Below are 16138 nucleotides of genomic sequence, written 5' to 3'. Positions count from 1 at the left end.
ATGAACGGACCCAGCGCAGTGAATATTTAATGAGCGCTCATTAAATATTCACAGGCATTTCACCCCCTGGATACCCCCGCACCGCCCCCCCTGCGCGGGCTAACATCCCCCCCTAGGGCTAACACCCCTCTCCCCAATGTGTTTAAGAAACCTCCCGTGCGGCTGGTACCTCCTGCGTTGCGGAGCCATTTTCCAAAAGTCACTTTTCTTATAAGCAGCAGGAGCCGGGATCCGCAACGCAGGAGGTACCGGCTGGGGGGGGGGGGGGGTGTGTGTGTGTGTGTGTTAGCCCTAGGGGGGTATGTTAACCCTGGGGGGGGGGATGTTATATATATATATATATATATATATATGTCCTTAGATCCGGCACTCGCAGATATAAAGGTGCAGCTGCTTTTTTTGGTGCCCTCAGTTCCCTTATCGAAGGGAAATAGACAGGGTTTGCAAGTCCGCGGCACTCAAAAGACTTTAAACAGCAAAAAATGACACCCAGAAACTGGTCCTGATAAAAGGGACCAGATCCCTGAAACGTTGACCATCATCTGACTCTTGTTGAATTATTTCTGAGTGCCATCCCTCCATTGGACTTATATATATATATGGTAAAACGCAGCGGAATATGATTTGCTATATAAGAAACTGAAAGTATATATATATATATATATATATATATATATATATATATATATATAAATGAATGAGTCTATTTTACTTGTATAGACAGTCACATTTTAGTTAAAGGTCAAAAAATGGAAATGTAAGCATAATTTGCATATGTTCTGAATTATATATCTCCTAGACCAACAAAAACCCAATGCTGAGTCATTCACCTAAGCATGTACTTTGTCCACAAATAATCTACTACTACCAGATGTTATTTTGTCTAAGATCTGTTACCTCAAGAAGACCTGACTGTTCTAACAAAACACCGGTCTGCTACAGTATGATAGACAATTATATATCCTGTAATCAAGGGCAAAACATGGTCTTTTTAATGATAAAGCTAATTAAAATTTACCAGTCCTTGATGTACAGTTTGAAACATTTATCGAAATGCCGAAACCGATGACAGTATTCGCTAATCAATTCTAACAGAGTATGTCATGAACAGCCCTATTTGTGACATTTTTCAGCTTTTGATTCAAAACAAGTGACAGACTAATAAAAGAAAAAGCAAGAAAAATTCCATGACAGAGATACCTTGATTGAAAGCCATTGCAAACAGCTTTTAACTGCAACCCGGAAGCTCAGCCCAAACTTGTGTGCCCCATAGCAACATTTTAAACAGGCCCATGTCCCAATGCTTTGAGAGAGACCCCTCTCCGCAGAAGTGTTTAAATGAATGCTGCATAATACTACCCTAGTTTATTTTCTGCCCTAAGTCACATATATCACAATGTAGTACACAAAATGCAACCCAGCACCCTCAATTCACATTATAGTATACAGTGCCCCAGTACACATAATGTTTCATTACAGTGCCCCCAGTTCATATTATGTCACACTATAATGACTCTGCTTCATTATTATGGCCCATTACAGCGCCACCAGTTTAAATGCCACCCTCTCGTGCTTCCAGTTCAGCTCTCCAGCAATGGCAAGCAAATGTGCACGAGTGACGTAATAGCGAAACTTGAGCGAGTGATCTGCTGTTGGCACATGCATATGAGCAGCCACCAGCAAATACTGCCAGTACCATGAAAAATTACGTATATTTTATTATAACCACCACAAAACCCAAAAACGATCTTGGCACCCCACTCACACAACTCCATGTGCTCCATCATTTGCTCAAAAATACAGACCCTAAATGTACTCCAAATGCAACTCACCATGCCACTTAGACCTCAACATATGACACAGAGACCTCCAAACCTGCCCCCAACCCACAACATAGAAATAGGCCAATCATCATGACAGCATGATGACCAGCAGACAGACACCATCTGGCCACATGGTTGGCCATAATTCCTAAGAATTAAAATTGCATTCCTATTTTACACATTTATGGAATATTTGTAGTTTTATATATTTAGCGAAACACTGGGGTTTATAGTGTATGGATTCTTCATGCCCACATGGCATTGGCATCACCTCCTTCACTTTTCATAATAGGCCCTTGACCATTTTCAGCCCCAGGCCCATAAGGCCCTTAATATGGGCCCTGCCACATGCCACCTACACATTGGCACCTACTTATTGTTACTTCCCCACCTTCTCTCTACCACCCCTCTCAACGATACGTTCTACATACCCTGACAATATCTACATGTCCTCCACTAATTGGCACAGCCCACATGCTGCTCCGGCTTTTTAATCTAAGCACAGAATAAATAAGATTAGAAACAGATAAATGGGGTGGCTGCTGATGAAGGCATGTTTTTTTCCCAGGAAGCCTCTTGACCGCCACTAGGTTAAAATGTCAAAATGTCTTTAGTGCAGGCCACATATCAGTTGAACGGACAATGTCAAATTACATGGCGTCATACATTTAATGATTTGATCCTAAAACGTAATCATTATCACAAAAAACAAAATCTGGTAAGTCATTTGGAAAGGTGGTATATTTTAGACTTATTTCTCAAAATAATGAAACCCTGGTACTTGTGTAGTTTCACGGCGCCAGTATGGCACCGTGCGTCTGAGTCCCCTTGCGGGGCTCGCTTCGCTCGTCCACGCTGCGGGCTCGGTGGCTCGCTACGCTCGCCATGCTATTTAAAATCAACTCCATGCCAACATGGATAGTGGGGGTATGAACTATCCATGTTGGCATGGAGTTAAGTTACTTTTTTTAACATAATTTGTGGCGAGCGTAGAACCCGGAAGTTGGCTGGCGCCGTTAAACTACACAAGTACCGAAACCCCTTATCCACAAACCTCCACAATCCCAGAATAACGTTTAAGGTTAATGTGTTGCTTTGTATGGTCATTGTTACATTTTATCAACTGATAAAGGCTTGTAACATCACTTTTTCCTAAATTACAAAAAAAGTAATATACCCTAAAAAACGGTTGGTTATCCAAGTTTGTGCTTTTGATTTTTCAACATTAACTGCACTATAGACTAAAAAAGCACTGGATCCTTTCTGTACATTTTTGCTGTACAGTTCAATTATATTTTCTCCTAACCAGCACTGATTACAGTACTCATTTCTGAATCAGGGTGCCAGGATTTAAAGCCAAAGCCACAGAAATGACAGCCTGACCTCACATAAAATCCAAATAATCATCATTATTCCCATCCATTTTATTTTGCCATTTCTGCAAACCTTAAAAATGATATGCACTAGTGCATTATATTTTTGCTGATAAACACATTTGCCATTAGCCAGTGAATTACTTTAGTGTTCTGAATGTGTTTGCACAAGAATGCTAATGTACACTTCCTTAGCTTTAGTTAAAACTAAAAAGTAAAAAAAAAAACACCTAGTAATTTACACCATAGTATGCACACTGTGTTTTCTTTAAAAATACTTGCCACTGTCAAACCAAACATCCTCACTCATTATAGATATCAGTTTACTGCAGAGTAAACTGGATGTGAGTCTCTCCTACACGCATTGGCATGGAAGGCCGGCATTAATAACATATCATTCAATTATTGAGTTTAATCTAAATATCGGTGCACACCTATTCAATGTCGTTAGTTTTGGCCGTCTTTCTGTCATGCAGATTCGACATGAAAAGTGTCAAAAATGGCCACTAGATTACCAAACCTGTGGCCGATTTCAACAAAATACGCGTAGATTGGCGAGTTTTTGCTAATTCACGTGAAAACGTTGAATAGCTTTTGTCAAATTTTTCAAAATTTCTTACTGGCGGAAATGTTCTGACAGTCAGAAAAGAGATTAAATAACCCCCCTTAAATTGTAGGGGCAGATGTACAAAGCCTTGAAAAGTAAAGATAGAGAAACTACGAATCAGATGCCTGTAATGTGACAGTTAGGAGCTGATCGGCTGGCACTGTATCTCTCTTCTTTATCACCCTCAAGACTTAGTATATCACCCTTGAATTAAATAAACATACATAACTTGTATCTATGGGAAATGGAACGAATATTTCATAGCTAGGAAGATTTAAAAGATTTTACACTTGAGTTTTTAAACAAAGTTACCAGAGTTGGGGGGATCCAGAGGAAGGCAAAGTAAAGCTCCAGCAAGCTGCCAAACTTAACATCACAGGAGGAACAACATTCCTTCTCCAATAACTGTACTTCTCACACCAATTATGGTTACAGATAAATTATTTCAAGGATGTCTTTGAAACTGCTCTTAAAAAGGGCTTTGCGACCTTTCACCAAAAGTGCAGTCTGTCCCTACTTTAGAGCCCGCAGCCTGGGTGCAAGAAGTATTGGGTTTTGGTGTTTGTTGTAGACAATCTGAGCATGTCAAGATTTCAGCAATGCTGCATTATTCCAAATGTGGACAAAACAGTGAATGCTGGCAGTGTAAGAATGACTGACTTCCTTTCAGCTCTTGAGATGCAATGGTGTCTTCTGAAACTGGGCATGTCACGTGGGATAATGACATAAACATCTTGACCATCGGAATACTGACTGCAGAGATTTAATTCCCAAGGTGATGCTGATTTGTGGTATGCTAGCAACTAACTTTAAACATCACTCTACCCCTCTCTATTACCTAATCCTAACCTCTACCCCAACCACCAGCCGAAGCACCTACATTTTAGATGTCAAAATTGTGAACATTACAAATGTGGGCACTCTGAATGTTGACCTTGTGCCTGCATTTACAATGAGATCATTAATGGACACCATTGTCTATTTACCTGCAGGAACCCCCAGCTGGCATGTAGGACACCCTTTTTGCCGGGACAGCTCTTCCAACATAAAGTTGTCCAGGTCATGCAGCTCCTTCTAGGTATTGGACCCAGACCTTGAAATGTGCATTAGCGGCAAACGGTGTTTTGCCCTGTGGGGATCTCATGGTGTGCCTTGGCAATTTTAAAATCTTATTTAGTGTGTCGCAAGGTAAAAAGGTTGAAAATCAGTGCAATAGACCATGATTGTCAGCTTCCATCTAAACAATGTGCTTGTAAGTAAAACACAAGATTTTCTTAAAGGATGATTTCTGAAAGGTCAAAGTTCATAGAGCAGAGCGATATATAGGTACTGCCCATGCACCAAAATCCGAACAAACACATACAGCGCACGGTGTGTACGCACAAAGGCACATTTGCAATTGAGACGCATAGCCTCAGAATTGTATTAGGTGCATGTTGGGTGTACCTGGGCAGGAGTGTGTCACGGGAAATGGTTGTGAGCTCACATTCTAGGCCCTACTGTGACATGGGGCTGGTGCACATTTCAATGGTACATTCAAGGGTTTTGTGCAAGGATTCACCAACCGGTATTACAGCATCTAAAGAAGCTCAAAGCAGGAGATTAGCATTAGCAAAACTCACACATGTAACTACTGCAAAAGATGGTAAACTGTTGGCATCGGCAGCAGCATGCGGCTCAGAATCAGTCCCAATAAGAGTAAAGGGTACTTGTTTCCTAGAACGGGGCCCATCGCGGGCATCGCATGTACATATGTATATATATAATGGCATGTGATGCGACCGATGTGATGTCCGCGATTTTACATAGAAATGCAAGGTAAAATGTAAATCGCGCCGGTCGCGTCGCATGCGGCCAAAAAATCGCATGCGATGCGACAGACGCAATTACCGATTTTACATAGGGAACAATGTTAAATGGCCCAATTGACCCGATTTCACATAGGGAACAATGTTAAATGGCCCACAGACCCCAAATAGCCACCCTGAAGTGTGAAATGGCCCCCCAATTGTTAACGCCACCCCACGATCAACGTCAACCCGAAGCGCGGCGAGCGCTGCGAGCCCGCGAGGGGCGTCGGTACGCGTCCTCCGACCTTTTCATACCCCCACTATCCACGTCGGCGTGGAGTTGAGAATAGAAAGTGTGGCGAGCGAAGCGAGCCACCGAGCCCGAAGCTTGGCGAGCCCCGCGAGGGGATGCGGATACCTGTGAAGCCCGCGAGGGGACGCGTATAGCTGTGAAGGTATCCGCGTCCGTTCGCCACGCTTCGGGCTCGGTGGCTCGCTGCGCTCGCCACACTTTCTATTCTCAACTTCACGCCGACGTGGATAGTGGGGGTATGAAAAGGTCGGAGGACGCGTACGGGTTCGGGTTGACGTTGATCGTGGGGTGGCGTTAACAATTGGGGGGGCCATTTCACACTTCAGGGTGGCTATTTGGGGTCTGTGGGCCATTTAACATTGTTCCCTATGTGAAATCGGGTCAATTGGGCCATTTAACATTGTTCCCTATGTAAAATTGCGGTAATCGCGTCGGTCGCATCGCATGCGATTTTTTTGGCCGCATGCGATGCGACCGACGCAATTTTTTTCCTTGCGATGCCGAAGATCAATATCGTGGGCGCCGAGTAAGGTAGACTAAGCATGAAGACCACCTAGTGCTGATCAAGTTTGGGTTAATGTAATGGATCGGAATTTAAAAAGTCCAGGATATACTGTACTTCCAGAAGATGTAATGTGGCTGTATTCTAACGTAAAGGAGGAATAAGCAGATAAATGGCATTTCCACTGGTCACCTCACCAGGCCGCTAGCGCTAGATCTAGGAGTTAATGTTATAAGCATAAGATAGAAAAGTAAATAGATATGTCTCAATAGACCCATTGGAGCTTATTTTTAGGTTATTTTTTTTTAACAACAAAAGGCATATTTGGTAGATATTTAAGCCTCCTGCTTGAGCTAAACTGCAAGCCAATCAGCATCTAACTACCATGTTACAGGCTGTGTTTGAAAAATAACAGGAGCTGGTTGGTTGGTATTCATCTATCTCCACTTTATCACTTTTCAATGCTTAGTTCTGTGAAGCTAGCCCTTAGAATGTAAGCTCACTTGAACAGAGCCATCTTTAAGTTACTGTATGTTTGTGACAATGCTGTGTGTGTTCTTTATTTAGATTGGGATCCCCTCGATGTATAGCACTGCCTAATATATTGATGCTAATAAGAATTCTCACATACATGTTTAGTATTAGGACTCCTTTGAACATTTTTAACCATTCGAGTGCCAATAGCTCTGTGAGAGGTGTGCAAAATATCCGCCAAAACTTTCAGAGTCGCTCACATTAGTTCTATCAATTCAAATGAAAAATATTATATTTCCTATATAAAAGGTGAACATTACGGGTGAGAGTTAATAGGATTAGAGATTCAGAAAGTGAGAGATTTGGTAATAAATGTCCAGTTTTTTTAAAGCGTCAATCATTTACACGGCAAAACCAGTATGATTTTGCAGTGTAAATGATTGCCGCTTTAACAAAACTGGAGATTTCTCACCAAATCTCTCACTTTCTTAATCTCTCATCCCATTAAATCTCACCCTACATGTAATTATGATGAATAAAAACGTTTGCTTGCCAATTTTCACACGGTATTTTGACAAATTCACTTGGCACTCAAAGGGTTAAGAGCTGAGTGTAGGAGAGACTAAAACAGCCCTGTATCAGTACAGCACACATTAGCATCCTAGAAAAACGTATGATGCAGAGCATGGACAGGGTCATATATACTAATTTTTATTTCCCACCCTTGCTGTGTTATCAAATTTTGGAAGAATAGATGTGTTCACTGTACCAACTGCCCTCCATACAGATCACTGTTAATGACTGTCTCCATGCCATCCTGCTGTCAAACAAAATGCAGGGATCTGAGTGTTCATTCTAGTGCCCGCCATCTTTGAAAACCCATGCAGTTTCGCTGTCTGCTGTAGTGCTTCTAGAACAGTGTGGTCTGTATATCAGCACTGATATGCAAACCAGACCTGTGCTAGAAATACCACATCAGACAGCGACACCCCAGGCAGGGAACAAGAAATGCATGGGTTTTCAAAGATGGCGGGTGCTAGAATGAACACTATAACTAATGCCCAATGGCATTGCAACTCCACCACGGTTGCCGACCCTCCCGGAATTTGCGGGAGTCTTCCGAAAATCGGGTCCTTCCTCCCGGCCCCCGGAAGGGTGGGCAACCCTCCCGGAATCAGGGGGACCACCACTGAGCCCCCCCGATCGCGGCATTTATATGCCGCAATCCGCGGGTTTCAGGGGAGGGGGTGGAGCTAAAACGGCACAATCGTGTCATTTTAGCCCCGCCCCCTCCATGGATATAAGTTATTTCGGCTATTTGCCATAATGGGGCGGGGCTTAATGACGTCACTGTTAAGCCCCGCCCCCAAAACTCGTAATGCAAGATTCCTCTCGGGGCTTCTCCCGGAGAGAATTTTTTGAAAGTCGGCAACCCTGAACTCCACTAATATATATATATATATACACACACACATACATACATTATATATATTTCTTGCAGCCGCCTGTCTGCGATCAGTGATGCTAACAGAGTAAAAAACTACTGTGTTATTACAGGCATTTATTACTATGAACTCTGTTCTCTACACTATTAATAACACAAATAATTATGTATTCTTATTGTCTGCACAGCTAATAAAAATGTAATAAAAAGCAGCACCACACAGGTACATCGCTGTAGAACCCTGCATTCCACACATTGTTCTTGTAAATGAAATCACACTGTACACATTTATGGTAAAAGACATCAGATATCATAGGCAGCCCATACAGTATGTGGGTTCCACATAGCAAACACTGGTTATGCAGCAGGGGAAGAGCATGTGCATGGTTATGTTAGGCAGTAAATCATGCCTCCTACACAGACTTAGCAATCCAACAGAGGAAAGGAAGAGACCATCTATATATGCACAGAAATTATAGGGACGTGTGAACAAAAGACAATTGTGAGACACACACAGGATGTTACATGAAAAGAATTTAGATCCCCCCCCCCCCCGACTTGTAGAATTCTGTAGATAAAATATGAATAGAATACCATGCATGCAGATACCATTATATATATATATATATATATATATATATATATATATATATATATATATATATATATATATATACACACATACACACACACACACACACACACACACATATATACATGTATATACATGTATATGATGTATACTGTGCATATAAAACTGTTCACAAATATACATTTAATCAATAAAAGAAACAGATGCAGAATATTTTGTTATATGGACCAATAAAACAACCTAGTGCAATTTAGGACATACAGTATTAAACATGGAAATAAAGCACAATGCAGGGATTAATAATGCAAATCATATTGTAATGCAGTATTCTCCAGTATGCACAACATTACTGCACAATATTAAGTTAGAATGCTGACAATATATAATTGCAATCTGTTCAGTGAGTAATTGCTTTCCTAACCAGTGTAATTCTGCATAGCAACAACCATTGCCTTGGTAACAAGAGCAGAAAATGCACCTTACCTTCCAGAGTAATCCTCTCTGCTAATGCCGCTGCTGCAGTGTGACAAGAGAGCGCTCTCAGAATTTTCCCTCTCGCTGGCTGGCTGCTTCTTTGAATCTGCAATTACTCCCTGCAGAAATGATTTCAAAGCACACAGTCAGACACCCAGTCATCAAGTTTCAGGATGGAGAAAATCTGTTATTATGGAACCCTGTACTTGTGGGTTTGGTCTGCTTGAGAGTACGTGAAGCCAATAGTAGCTGTCTTATCATGCTGGCTTGGCTATAAGTGTAGCACCGCACCACGTGATTCGCTGAACTACCAGATTTGCTGCTGGGACTTTGCTATTATTCATTGTGCTCTTATCTTGAAGGAAAATGTAAACAGCACAAGATGAAGAGCCAAGAAAACTTCAAACACTTGCAGTCACTTGTTTTAAAAAGTATTGCACAAAAAATTAAATATCATAATGATAATAAAAAAACATAAAGAGGACAGTGGGGGCACAGTAAACATAATATGCTTTATATCAGCCTGCATAGTCACTCAGCTGCATAGCCAGAACTTTATGGGCCCCATAGCAACATTTTGAAGGGGCCCCTGTTCCAATGCTACTCGAGACACAACTCTCTGAAGCAGTTGTTAATATTATGTCCCATAATAGTGCCCTAGTTCAGCGATGGCTAACCTTGACACTCCATCTGTTGTTGAACTACACATCCCAGCATGTCCTACATCAGTTTTAGCATGGCCAAATAGTAAAACTGTAGCAGGGCATGCTGGGATCTGTAGTTCAACAACAGCTTGAGTGTCAAGGTTAGCCATCACTGCCCTAGTTCATTTTCTGAACCATATTAGTTCCCAAGATAATGTTTTGCCCCATAGAGTCTTAGCTTGTATGAACCAAGGTAGTGCCCTAGTTTGGTTCTGGATGACGCTCCGACAGTCGAGATTCAGATGATCACTATACCGACATCGGAATCCCGACTGTTAAATGCCTGTCAGCCAGGATCCTGACCGACAGGGGCTATTCTCCCTCAAATGGGGGTCCACAACCCCCATAGAGGGAGAATAGAACCTGTGGCAAGCGCATCAAGGCACCAAGCCTGTAGAGAGGTAAGCCTACAAAGGGCATCTCAGCACTCGCCCCCATGTTGGAGAGCCGGCAGATGGGATTCCGACATCAGTATACTGACTGTCGGAATCAAGACTGTCGGAGAGTTGTAAGACACCCATTCATATTGTAGAGCTGCCATTACACATTATGCTACACACTAACCACAATTCACATTATGCCACAATATAGTAATCCAGTACATATTATTTTATGTAACATTACAGAATCAGTGACAGTTCATATTATGTAATGTTATAGTGCCCTTCATATCATGTTATACCACTTTACAATAAGGTCAGATGGTGCCACATTACAGTGGCCTGCACCTCAGATCATGCCCCATTACAGGGTCCCCTTACCATTATAACATCCACTACAACTCTCCTACTTAACTGGACTGTGATCGGGGAGCCTAGCAATACAGCTAAGATGGCCACCAGTGCATAAACTTTCATGCTGTTGTATGATCAATGGAAAATGTTAGTGCTACATTTGTAATGTGTGATGATGTAAAATGTAAATTTTTAATAAATGCAATGAACTGTGGCATTAAACAGTGTCTGCTGGCTGCAATACCAAAATATTTAAATCCATAAACTGAGCAGAAGGACTAGAAAAACATTATTGTTAGGAAATGTTTTAATATATTTTAGGAGTTTGAGAATTTGTTGTACTGTACGTTATTTGTAGCACTCTGCCATAAAAAGTAATACGGCAAATACTGTGTATCCTGCCCTCAGCAAAAAGGTCCAAGCGCTATATTTAACATTAACCAGTTTATCAATGGCAAAATCATTAGTATCTTTGACCTACCATTTTATAACTGCAATTGGAGTGAGTGCTAAACAGGCTTATTTAAGGCTCATTTCTATTGCCTTGTAAAAACTTTTGGTCATATGAGATGTCAGTTTTGGGGTGAAAGTGCTAAGTGATGGAAATGGGGGTACAAGATATGGCCAGGGCCAATTCAAGGCACCGGAGCGCCCCAGGCGAGTCGGGTGGGGGGTACCTGTTGCGCCATCTGGGGAGCGGGCAGGGGGGTCCATGCTGGCGTCTGACAGGAGCCTGCAGTGGTGTCCTTGCTGCACGGGTACCTGCGGCACTGTGTATAAAGCTGGCGGCAGCGGGGGGTCCCTGCAGTGAATAAGAAATAACTAGCGCTATGCGGCGGCGCGGGAATCTCAGCCAATCAGCATGCAGCCAGTGATTTCAAACCCGGCAGCGCTTCCCGTGCTGCCGCATAGCCCGGCGGATAGCGCTAGTTATTTCTTATTCACTGCAGGAACCCCCCACCGCCGCCAGCTTTATACACAGCGCCACAGGTACCCACGTGGAAAGGACACCACTGCAGGCTCCTGTCAGAAGCCGGCATGGACCCCCCTGCCCGCTTCTCAGACGGCGCAACAGGTACCCCCTTTGCACGGGGAGCGAGGGGCGAACTGCTGCCCTCCAGTGGCCGCGCCCTAGGCAAATGTCTAGACCTGCCTAGTGGTGGTGCCGGCCCTGGATATGGTACAGGTATATTGAAGTGCAAGTAGGACAAGTGTTTAGGCTTGAAATTGGGGGGAAATCGGTTGTTTTTGGTGGCTGATTTAGCTATTTACACCTGCACTTTTTACTGGTTAAACATCGCTGGCCACCTGGTTTCATAATTTTCTAATAAGGTAGGAAGATAAACAGGAGTGCGCATTCCTGCAATAAGAATTTTTGCTAGGTGATAGGTGCGATAACGTTACATGTGATTGTGGATTGCGGTATGACTGATAATTGGATACCCCCGTTAGTGTTATTTTTTTTATAGTAGCATCCAGCATCAACATCATTATGTCAGATAGTTTACAATTTACAATTGCATGACAATAGTGTGGCATTGTCGATAACGATTTGAGCATTTACATTTGGTCTGAGTATGTGTTTAATACCATTATAACCTTAACATGAAATATATAAAGTGATAAGGGGGGGGGGGGGGGGGGGGGGGCATGTGTGAGGGGGGTGTTACAAAAGAGGGGAGTGGGGAAGGTTAGGGGGAAAAGGTATCTCTCTTGTGTATATAAATGTTTATGTAGGTCTATCGTTGTTGTTTTAACAATCCATATCTTATCTCGTAATTCCAATTCACCAAATATATTTAACCTTTGTTCTGCTATAGGTCACCACTGGAGGGTGGACATGAGTCTAGGGTGACATAAATTTGTCTTTGTAACGTATCTGATTTTTCCCATCTACGGGAAAAGCCTGAAGTGATCCTGTGGAAAGTGATGATAGAGTTATAGCTATAGAAATACATGTACTTCATCAGGAGATTGTCCAACTCTAACAGAGAGGGAACATTTTTATTGATCCAGTAGTTTAAGATATTTTTCATGGCCACTGTACAGAGTATTGTTAAAAAGGGGATCAGATAATCCTGTCCCGTTGTTAAATTCCATGCATCAAAATTTGTTATCAATAAAGGTAATGGGTGCACCTTAACTTGCAACTTAAAAGGTAGTATTTATAGAATTCACGATTTTATACCAGTATTTTTTTATTTTCCCACAGGACCAGATATTATGAAAGTATGTTGCTGAGTGGAAACCACATTTCAAACATTTTCCTGATTCGTCTGGATCATAATAGCTCCGCTGCTTCTGCGAGATTTACGCTCTATGCACCGTTTTGATATGTACCTCCTGTAATCTAGACGCCTTGAGGATTTTTTACGTCTTTGTATAATATTTGAATAAAGTTGTTTTATCTATTAAAGGTATATCAGATATCCATGAGTTTGCAATTTTATCTAATAACATGTCCGATGATATTTTTTTGTAACTCATCATATATCAATCTTGGCTTAAATCTGTACAATTAAAATTTGTCCACCCACTGGTAAAGTAGTGATTGTGGTGAGTCTGACACCATTGCTGGTGCAAATGATGCCGCGTAGTGTTGTAGTTGCATAACCGAAAAAAGGGAGCTAAGCGTAAGGCCATATTGGTCTTGAAGTGAGTGAAACGTAATTAATTTTCCTCCCGGGTCAAATACCTGGGATACTAGGCGTAGTCCCTTTGTCTGCATGTGATTAAATACTGGGTTATTTATACCTGGTGGAAACATTGGATGGCCACAAATAGGCAGCCATTCCGAATGAGACGGGTTCTGTCCTGATTTTGTCATGACGTGGTTTCATATGTGTCCATAAATAGACAGTTATGGTAAATGTGTGACGGAATGGATTTCTTGGGGGTATGTAATAATGCTCCTGAAAGGTATGGAAAAAACAATGCACAATCTACCTAGAGTGAATAAACATTCTCTTCTAATAGCCAGCCTAATGCATAACGATACAACAAGGATCTAGAGTAATTGGCTAGGTCTGAGAAGCCTAGTCCACCCTCACATTTCAGGATCTTCAGTTTGGGAAGGGAGATTTTTTGTTTTTTTACCCCGCCATATAAATTTAGTGCAAGCTTGTGTTAAAGTAGTCATATCATGGGGTTTGATTTTAATGGGTAACATTTGGAGGGAGTACATTAGTCTGGGAAAGATAACTAAGTATTTCCAGTTGTCAAGCTTAGTAACAATTTTGTTTATGGTTGGGGGGGGGGGGGGGGGTGGTAGATTATTTTGTATAATTTGTTGATATCATTGGGGATTTGGATGCCTAAGTACTTTATCTGGTGTGATTGGGTCTTAATAGAGTTAAAGTTGTCTGAAGTGTCAAATTTTAGGGATCACCTTTAAGTATTAAAAGTTCAGACTTATCTATAATAATACTGTACCCCGAAAAACTACCAAAGTTCTGAATATCTTTGAGGGCCTGTGGGATTGCATGCTGTGGGTGAGATAAAAGCAGCAACACGTCGTCCGCAAATAAAGAAATTCGGACATCTATATGTCGCAACATAATGCCATGAAAATAAGGGGAATTAGAGTAATAGCCAGAGGCTCCAGGGCCAGGGCGAATAACAGTGGGGATAGCGGGCAACCCTGTCTCGTGCCCCGCCTAATGCGGAACGAGTCAGACAAGATGCCATTACATAGTATACGAGATGCTGATCCGTTATAAAAAGAGTCTGCAATAATTTAATAAACGTATCAGGAAAGGAAAAGCGTTGCAGGGTATCATAGAGGTGATCCCAGTGCACCATATCGAAAGCCTTTTCAGCATCCAGCGATAATATGGCTCACCACCGACACCCCCGTTAGTGTTAATTGAATAAACACATTTCTTAATAGCACACCTGGAAATATTACGTTTATTGCAAGTTAATATAGAAATATCCTATTACAAAATTCTAACGAAATAAAATTGTCTAATTCCAAATAAATAATTAGAAATTAGACAATGTAATCTAGGCTGCCCAGAGATTACAGGGTCTGCGTATGCGCAGTACTGAGGCCAATACCGTGCATGCACTGATCCTGGTGCCTGTCATCTGCAGTGTACAAGTGCCAGGACAGCGATTTAGCTTCTAGGGGCTGTTGCCGAAGCAGCCCATAGAAGCTGGGGCCAGCGCATGTGCAGTATTGAGGACCATACTGTGCATGCGCCAGCACAGCAGTGGTGGCAGCAAAGGGCGTGGCATCGTGGCCAGCGGCAGCTCCGCCTCCGCAGAGCTAGGAGCCGCCACTTATTGTACGGTATACCATCTGTACTTATAAGAACATCTGTATACTGTGCTATTCCTAGGTGTTTGTATGAAATGCCAGCGATCAGACTACTGATCACAATGCTAATAAGTCATTGTTAAACCAAGTCCTAACCCCTCTCTCCCATTGCTAACTAACCATCTCCTTGTACAGACTAACATCCGGTATCGCAGCCGAACCGTAACCTGGTACACCTGATGTCTGCGAATGACGTCATTTACAGACATATCTGGATGGAGAGATTTTCAGAGGTAAGGAGTAGCAAATGCAAAATTTTGGAGACAGGAATTGGAAAAAGTAATCACTTGGCAAAAGAGACAGCATTCATTTGTGGAGCGGAGAGGGTGGGTGGGAGTGTGAATGGATGAGGAACCAATGGAGGGCTTTGTAGGAGGGGGAGGCAGGAAGGGGGGGGATTAGGAAAGAAAACCAGCCTGGGAAATTGATGGAAGCAGTAGTAATAGGGGCGGGGTCAGTTGAAGGGGTGAGTTCTGTGTCTAGGGGGCTGGCACACTGACCACAGCCATGACAACTTTACTAGAGCGGACCAAAAAAAAAAAAAGAAAGACAGGCTTGATGGGACTTGTAGTTCTGCAACAAAACAATAGTTTCTCATCTATTTTTTACACTGGTTTCAGCCTGGGCAGGGGTTATTCTGGAGGGGGGGGAACCCTTTATTGGGGTCCCCGCTCCCCCAGGGTCCCATCCCGGGCTTACCAGTCATAGGGATTAATGCTTTGGGCGGGGGAACTTATATAAAAATTTTCCTCCGACAGTGGCATTACCCTGCTGGCTGTATGGGCCCAGTGCTGGTGGTCAACATACGGGGGAACCCTAGTCATTTTGTTCCCCATATTTTGGAAACCAGGAGCCTGGTGCTGGATTTTGAAATCCTGGGGACCCCCAACTTCTTTGACTCCTGAATTTTCTAAACCAGGTCTGGTTCTTTGAGCCAAGGTCTGGTTATAGCTGTGGTGGGGGAACCCACACGGTTTTTTAAAATTA

At 42.5% G+C, this 16138-nt stretch overlaps 1 protein-coding gene across 4 annotated transcripts in view; it reads right to left on the bottom strand.

Annotated features, from left to right (window-relative positions):
• Positions 1–16138, bottom strand: part of SHROOM2 (shroom family member 2) — a 206126-nt gene that overhangs the window by 58656 nt on the left and 131332 nt on the right. For all 4 annotated transcript variants that reach the window (XM_083172583.1, XM_083172582.1, XM_083172584.1 and 1 more), the window contains one exon: positions 9402–9511. In XM_083172583.1, coding sequence (XP_083028709.1) covers positions 9402–9511 — 110 coding nt within the window. The remainder of the gene's footprint in view (positions 1–9401; positions 9512–16138) is intronic.

This window comes from Crinia signifera, chromosome 2 (genome assembly GCF_055691185.1).
Source record: "Crinia signifera chromosome 2, ASM5569118v1, whole genome shotgun sequence".
Classification (NCBI taxonomy): domain Eukaryota; kingdom Metazoa; phylum Chordata; class Amphibia; order Anura; family Myobatrachidae; genus Crinia; species Crinia signifera.
Note: the sequence above shows the minus strand (reverse complement) of the source record. Positions and strands in the feature narration are given on the sequence as shown.